The sequence below is a fragment of the Mus caroli genome, chromosome 7, assembly GCF_900094665.2.
Source record: "Mus caroli chromosome 7, CAROLI_EIJ_v1.1, whole genome shotgun sequence".
In the NCBI taxonomy this organism is placed as follows: Eukaryota; Metazoa; Chordata; class Mammalia; order Rodentia; family Muridae; genus Mus; species Mus caroli.
In genome coordinates, this window is record NC_034576.1 from 15,392,251 (window position 1) to 15,399,903 (window position 7,653).

Genomic DNA, 7,653 nt, shown 5'->3' on the forward strand with positions numbered 1-7,653 from the left:
CTCGAACTCAGAAATCCGCCTGCCTCTGCCTCCCGAGTGCTGGGATTAAAGGCGTGCGCCACCACGCCCGGCGTAAAACCAGTTTTTTAACTGACCAAAAGGTCATGTTTGAGTATCTACCCACACACACACTTTAAGATGTTTTTTTACTATTTGTCCAAGATCTCTTAAGCTTTCCCAGGGTACAGGGAACCCTGTCTTAAGAGGCTCTAGTCAGCCAGATGTGGCAGCACAAGCCTTTAAATCCCTGCACTGGAGAGGCAAGGAAAGGGAAAATAAAATCTCTGCCTGTCTCCCCAAAAGTTCCGAACCAGCCTGGCCTACAGGACTGCTGGGGACCTCTAGAGAGACCTTGCCTGAAAAGCAAACAAGAAAACCTCACAGACACTGATACAGAATTGAGAATAGATGATGTGAGTCCTATATGCAGCATTTGGTGTATCACTGCCAATCCCATGGCCAAAGTGATTGTGTTTAAAAAAAAAAAAAAAAAAAAAGGCACAGACACAGTGAGCGCAGATGTGTTAGTTGTCAGTTATCTGTCTTTTAAGACAAAGCAAGGAGGTGGAGGTGCATGCCTTTAAGTACAGCACCATGCAAATCTCCAAAGGTCAGTCTGGTCTATAGAGCAAATTCCAGGATGGCCAGAGCTACAGAGAAAATGTCTTCAAAAACAAAACAAAACAAAACCTTATGAAGCCCAGCCTGGCCTCAAACTCAGTCTTGTTCTCTTATTCCTTTCTAATTCCATTTGCCTAATGTCGGGATTATAGGCAAACGCTACCAAGCTTGGCTAGGGATGTTTGCTGCTTCCTTCCTGAACACAAAACATAAGCTGTAGCTTGATACTTCTATCAAATAAGTGCATCTGGCAACAAAATTAATCAGCAAGTTAAATTTCCAGAACACATGAGCAAAGATCCTGCTCTTGATCTTGGCCAAAAGACCGAGAAGCGATGATGAGCAAAGATTCTGAAGGAAGATAAACGCTAATGTTGAAACCTAGACTCAGATAACAGAAGCCCAGACACAGAAGACAGCAGGCACCTCACAGACAACCACAATAGGTCTAATAGACTGGACCCACTTAGAAACACATATACAATGTGTCAAGCCTAAAGAAGAGATCAGTTTATAGACACAGATGGGGTAAAAGTTCAGAGTGTGTGATTTGAAAGCCCTTATACACCTACAGTTAATCTCGTTACATAGTCCTGGCTGGCCTCCTTCCCACCTTGGCTCCCAAACACTAGGGTTAGAGGTTAGAGGCTAGAGGTATGACTCCATACTCAACTTCCACTACTACTTCAACTAGCTTGACTCTCCCAACAGGCTCAATACTAGGAAACTCACCGCATCAAACTTCGTGAAGAAGGACTCTGGCTTCTTCTCTACATCCTCAGTGTCCACCTTTACATCCACCATGGGATTGAGATTCTGGGCTCGTTCCAAAGAGGCCTCGGCCCTATTTCGGCCCACAGACCCAGTCTGAATCAAGAACTGAGCTCCAGGGTCTTCTGGAGATACCTAGGGAAAAAAAGTTCTCCTTAATTCTTGGGAGTTTTTCTGAAATGTAAATCCATTAATGTAAAGACATCTAGGCTATATAAGGATGCTAAAATGCCCACAACCAATTGTTATCATCCCTACAGAATTCGGCCTGGCTACACTTCAGTCGTGGCTAGTTTTTGTTAACTTTACACAATCCAGAATAATCTAGAAAAGAGGAAACCTCAGCTGAGAAACTGCTTCTATCAGACTGGCCCACGGACAGGTCTACAGTTTCTAGCATTTTCTTGATTAATGATTGATGTGGAAGCACATTTCCATGGCTTCTGCTTCAGTTCCTACCTTTGTTCCCCTCAATGGACTTGGGACATGTAAGCCAAACAATCCAACCCTTTCCTCACCAAATTGCTTTTTGTCAAGTGTTTTATCAAGGCAACAGAAACTCTCATCCAGGGCTGGAGAAATGGCTCAGAGGTTAAGAGCACTGACTGCTCTTCCAGAGGTCCTGAGTTCAATTCCCAGCAACCCACATGGTGGCTCACAACCATCTGCAATGGGATCCGAATCCCTCTTCTGGGAGCCTGAAGACAGTGATAGTGTACTCATAAATAAAATACATAACTTAAGAAAAAAGAAAACTCTCAGACAAAAACTGGTACAAACCTAATCACATTGTTCATGCTGTTTTGGGGGAGGATTGTGGAAGTATCTGGGACTTAAGGCCAGAAAAGCCAGAGGGCTCAGAACGTAATGGGCTGCTCTGTTGAGGTTTCCTGGTAAGAATGCTGAGAGCAGTGCAGACGATAAGAGGCCTGTCTTGTGAAGTTTCGAAAGGAAGCAAAGGCACTCTATCAGGGCCATGGACGTGATATTCTGAGTTAGAAATTCAGAGTTCTGGTAAGCTGGAGTTGAAGAGTTGGCTGTGATTACTAGGAGACTGGAACCAGTAAAATGAAACCTTTGCTCTGTTGAGACACTACTGATACTGTCAATGGGGCTAAAGAATCAGCTGTGATTAAGAAAGAAATAGGCGCCCGGCGGTGGTGGCGCACGCCTTTAATCCCAGCACTTGGGAGGCAGAGGCAGGAGGATTTCTGAGTTCGAGGCCAGCCTGGTCTACAAAGTGAGTTCCAGGACAGCCAGGGCTACACAGAGAAACCCTGTCTCGAAAAACCAAAAAAAAAAAAAAAAAAAAAGAAAAAGGAAACAGGCAGCTGGGCGTAGCAATGCGTGTCTTTTATCCTGGTGCTTGAGAAACAGAAATGGATCTGAGTTAGAGTCTGCTTAGCTCTAGGACAGCCAAGGATATAGACAAACCCTGTCTCAAACAAAACAAAGCAAGAGATCAGCCACCATCACTGAGGCAAAATCTTGTAAGGAAATGTTTGCTCAGGGTCAGCACACAGAAGCTTGGTCCAGAGAGGGCCAAGACTGTACCTTATGATAGCAGCCAAGGGAGTCATGAAGAGCAGCTGAGGTATTGCAGGGTCAGAGTGCCTGAGGAAAGCCCAAAAGAGGCCTGTGGTGAAGATTCAGCCCAGTTGCCAGAGATGCCAGCACTTGGAGAAGCTAGTACCAAAGGTAGAAGTAGCTGCGGAATGGAGCTCTTCAAGATCTCTGGAGCCCAGAAGATCCTGAGCCACAGGCGTCTGACACCAAGGTTCACACTGCTGGGATTTGACTGTGCTCAGGTTTTTCCCTCTTAAGAGTAAGAAACTCTAGCTGCATATGTAGCAGAGGATGGCCTTGTCCATCAGCAATGGGAGGAGAGGCTCTTGGTCCTGTGAAGGCTCTATGCCCCAGTGTAGGGGAACACCAGGACCAGGAATGGGAGTGGGTGGGTTGGGGAACAGGGGGAGGGGGGAGGGGGGAGAGGATAGGGGATTTTCAGAGGGAAAACTAGGAAAGGGGATAACATTTGAAACGTAAATGCAAATATAGAAAATATCTAAAAAAAAAAAAAAAAGTAAGAAAACACTTAACTTATTTTTTTTTTTTAATTTGCAGAAGCCCACAGTTAGTTGAGACTTGGGTATTTTAGAGAAACCTTGAAAGGTATTCTGGATGTTTAAAGAGACTGAACTGGGGGGGGGGCTGGCGAGATAGCTCAGTGGGTAAGAACACCAACTGCTCTTCTGAAGGTCCTGAGTTCAAATCCCAGCAACTACATGGTGGCTCACAACCATCTGTAATGAAATCTGACACCCTCTTCTGGTGTGTCTGAAGACAGCTACAGCGTATTTATGTATAATAAATAAATCTTTGGGTCTGAGAGAGCAGGGCCAACCAGAGCGAGGAGAGGTTCTAAATACAATTCCCAACAACCACATGAAGGCTCACAGCCATCAGTAAAGCTATAGTGTACTCAAATACATAAAAATAAATAAATCTTTAAAAAGACTGAACAACCGGGCGTGGTGGCGCACGCCTTTAATCCCAGCACTCGGGAGGCAGAGGCAGGCGGATTTCTGAGTTCGAGGCCAGCCTGGTCTACAAAGTGAGCTCCAGGACAGCCAGAGCTATAAAGAGAAACCCTGTCTCGAAAAACCAAAAAAAAAAAAAAAAAAAGACTGAACAGCTAAAGTGCTTGAATTTTTTTAAAAGACTGTTTAGGGTCTTATTCAGGACAAGTCAGAAAGGAAAAGTTGTAGTTAGTGATATGTTAGTTTTTTTTGGAGGTCAACTTAACAAGCTAGAATTATTTGGGAAGAGGAAAATCAAAGCGAGAAAATGCCTTCATCAGATTGCTTATAGGCAAATCTGTGGGGGCATTTTCTTGATTAATAATTAATGTAGGGGGCTGGAAAGTTGGCTCAGCAGTTAAGAGCACTGACTGCTCTCCCAGAGGTCCTGAGTTCAAATCCCAGCAACCACATGGTGGATCGCAACCATCTGTAATGAGATCAGATACTCCCTTCTGGTGTGTCTGAAGACAGTGACAGTGTACTCACATATATAAAATAAATAAATCTTTAAAAAAAAACAAAAAACCCTAGACAATATTTTTAAATGAAAGAAGGCATTTCATGTCCATGGATTAGAAGGTGACAATACTACCCAAATCACCTACAGATTCAACAGTGTATTTACATATAACAAACAAACAAACAAATCCATAAAAAAATTAGTTAAGGGGCTGGTGAGATGGCTCAGTGGGTAAGAGCACCCGACTGTTCTTCCGAAGGTCCAGAGTTCAAATCCCAGCAACCACATGGTGGCTCACAACCATCCGCAACGAGATCTGGCGCCCTCTTCTGGAGTGTCTGAAGACAGCTACAGTGTACTTACATATAATAAATAAATAAATCTTTGGAAAAAAAAATTAGTTAATTGCCGGGCAGTGGTGGCACATGCCTTTAATCCCAGCACTTGGGAGGCAGAGGAGGCAGGTGGATTTCTGAGTTCGAGTCCAGCCTGGTCTACAGAGTGAGTTCCAGGACAACTAGAGCTACACAGAGAAACCCTGTCAAAACAAAAACCAAACAAAAAACACAAACCAAAACAAAACTATAGGAGGGCCCAGTTAACTGTATGTAGTGGCTTCCCTGGGCAGGCGCCCTGACTGTAAGAAAGCTAAGCACACCAGTAAGCAGTGCTCCCCATGCCTTCTGTCTCAGCCCTTGCCTCCACATTTCTCTCCTAATTTCCTTCAGTCATGGGATAACCTCAAAGTTGAAGCTGAAATAAAATATTGCTTTCCTGAGCTGCTTTTGGTCACAGTATTCATCACAGCAATGGAAACCCTAAGATAGCTGACAGTTCTTTCTTCTGAGGCTGTACCACACTACAGTTAATTTTTAAAAACTGGCCATCGATAGTTAAAGAGCACCCTCTTGTGTTTACATGAGAAACTCTCCAAGCAAAGTTTACGTTTCCTCTACTTAAAGCTGGGTGATTTTGAACTGCTACCGAGTGATTACTAGTTCTCAGTAGTAAATTGATTCCCAGCACACAAAGGACCTTCCCTGAATTGGAAGAATCCCCTCCCCTCCCCTCCCCAGAGGGACATGGAAGCAAGCAGAGAAATTGACTTTTTCATTAAGGGTAGATATGTCAGCGGAGCCCCAGAGACCAGAGCTACCAAGCAGATTCCATCCATATCACTCAAAAGTATTTCATACACAAAACATTTAACTTAGCAAATAAGTTCACCAGAACTAGGTTCAGGGAAGTTAAGTCATCACCCCCACTGGCCCTCCCAGGCACCTACCAACTATCCAAAGGACACCTTCTTTCTCAGTACCAAGAAAATGGGCCGAGTCAGGAGCTGGTGGCAACGCCTTAAATCCCAGAGCACAGGAGGTAAAGGCAGGTGGATCTCTGAGTTTGAGGCCTGCCTAGTCTACAGAGAACTAGTTCCAGGAAAGCCAGAGCTATTACAGAGAAACCCTGTCTTGAAAAAATATTAATAATAAAAAGGGAAAATAAAAAATAAAAAGGGGTGGCATTTTTTCCAACCAGCCCTCTACCAGTATTATGTTTTTAAGTCACCACATCCTGTTGGGAACTCATTCCCTATTGGAAGGCATAAGTCTGTGATTATGGGGAATGGCTCTGGACCATTCTGGTTAGATTCAAATCCTGGTTCAATCACTGACTATATTGCTTAAGTGTAGACACTTACAGTATAGACACTCATCATTCCACAGGTAATATGCTACTACCCTGAGCTCAGATCCTGGCTCTTCTCTTCTATTGATACAGACACTGTAGTCTCCATAGGCCCTGTGAAGTAAAGCTGTGTGTAAGATTCCATCTCAGGGTCCATTCACTTCACTCTGTATAGTTCCAAAACAAACTCACTTATGCTTTTAATTTCTACCAAAAGTTGGTGTCATTTCTCAAGTCACTCTTGGTGCAGACTGCCTTCCAGCCATCCACCTCAGTCTATTAAAGTCAAAGCTTCTTGGAGACCCACCAGACCTCATCACTGAGTGTTCTTATCTACCACCTTTTGGAGATAAGCCATTAACAACACATTAATCGCCCAAGCCAAAACCTTGTCTTCATGTGGATTCCTGGCCTGCATGTAGCCCTGCAGTAAGCTGGCTAAGGGCAAGGCCCTGGACTCCGTGCCAAGACCAAGGCCACAAGTAACCAGGACCTAACCTCCTTTCCCTTCCATTTACTACCGAGCAGATGGTGGCAGGTCCCAGAACTCAAGTAATTCTGAGAATAAAAAAGTTAAATCATCTTCTATATCTCTTCTTGGCTTTGAGTTCATGCATGTATGTGCCAGCAGATTCTCCTGTTCCTCATACCAGTGCACTTCCCAACATCTCATCACTTCAACTATCAGACCCTTTTCACCTCTCACCTACAGTACCTAACACACTTGTAAAGTGGTTTCTAATCCTACATCTTGAGTCAACAATTAATGCAGTGATTACTGATACATTCAAACACACCTTGAAAATCTAGAGTACCGATGAACTTCAATAATAGAGGTCATCTTGATTGGTGACAGAGGCCAAGGCTGCTCAGGTTGCCTTCTCCCTTTCTTTGAAACTGTTTAATGAAAATTCACCTAGAGGGCTCTAGCAGACCCTCTTAAAAGATCCCTCGCCAGCCTGGAGGGACAGCTAGAGAGCTGGCTCAGCTGTTAGGAACACTGACTGCTCTTCCGGAGGTCCTGAGTTCAAATCCCAGCAACCACACAGTGGCTGCTCACAACCATCTGTAATGAGATCGAATGCCCTCTTCTGGTGTGTCTGAAGACAGCTACAGTGTACTTACATATGATAAGTAAATAAAATCTTAAGGAAAAAAAAATCCCTTGCCAAAGCAGTCTTTCAACTTGATAAACACTTCCTTAACTCAGATCAGAACCCTAGGCAACTTCTCCAAGTATCCATATCACAATCTGAGTTAAGGAGGCCAGACTGGCTTCTGGATAATGCTTTGAGAATGAGAACCAGACTGTAAGCACCCTTTTATTCAGTGAACAGCAGACTTCAAGGTCCCTGGGGGAGTGCTCTAAGATGTGTGAATGCAGACTAAATAAAATGCTAAGGGACAGGCATTAAAACCCTCATCTAAATGAAAACAAATTCTGAGAAGTCTATTCTCCAGTTGTAGAAGCTGGGACTATAGCCAAGTCCACATGATTTCACAGCCTTCCAAACGACTTTTTTTTTTTTTTTT

General features: G+C 43.9%; 1 protein-coding gene across 1 annotated transcript in view; it reads right to left on the minus strand.

The window, feature by feature from the left end:
• Sae1 (SUMO1 activating enzyme subunit 1) overlaps positions 1 to 7,653 on the minus strand; it is a 60,511-nt gene that overhangs the window by 40,383 nt on the left and 12,475 nt on the right. Inside the window, exon 3 of the mRNA XM_029479252.1 lies at positions 1,354 to 1,527. Within this exon, the coding sequence (XP_029335112.1) occupies positions 1,354 to 1,527 (174 nt within the window). The remainder of the gene's footprint in view (positions 1 to 1,353; positions 1,528 to 7,653) is intronic.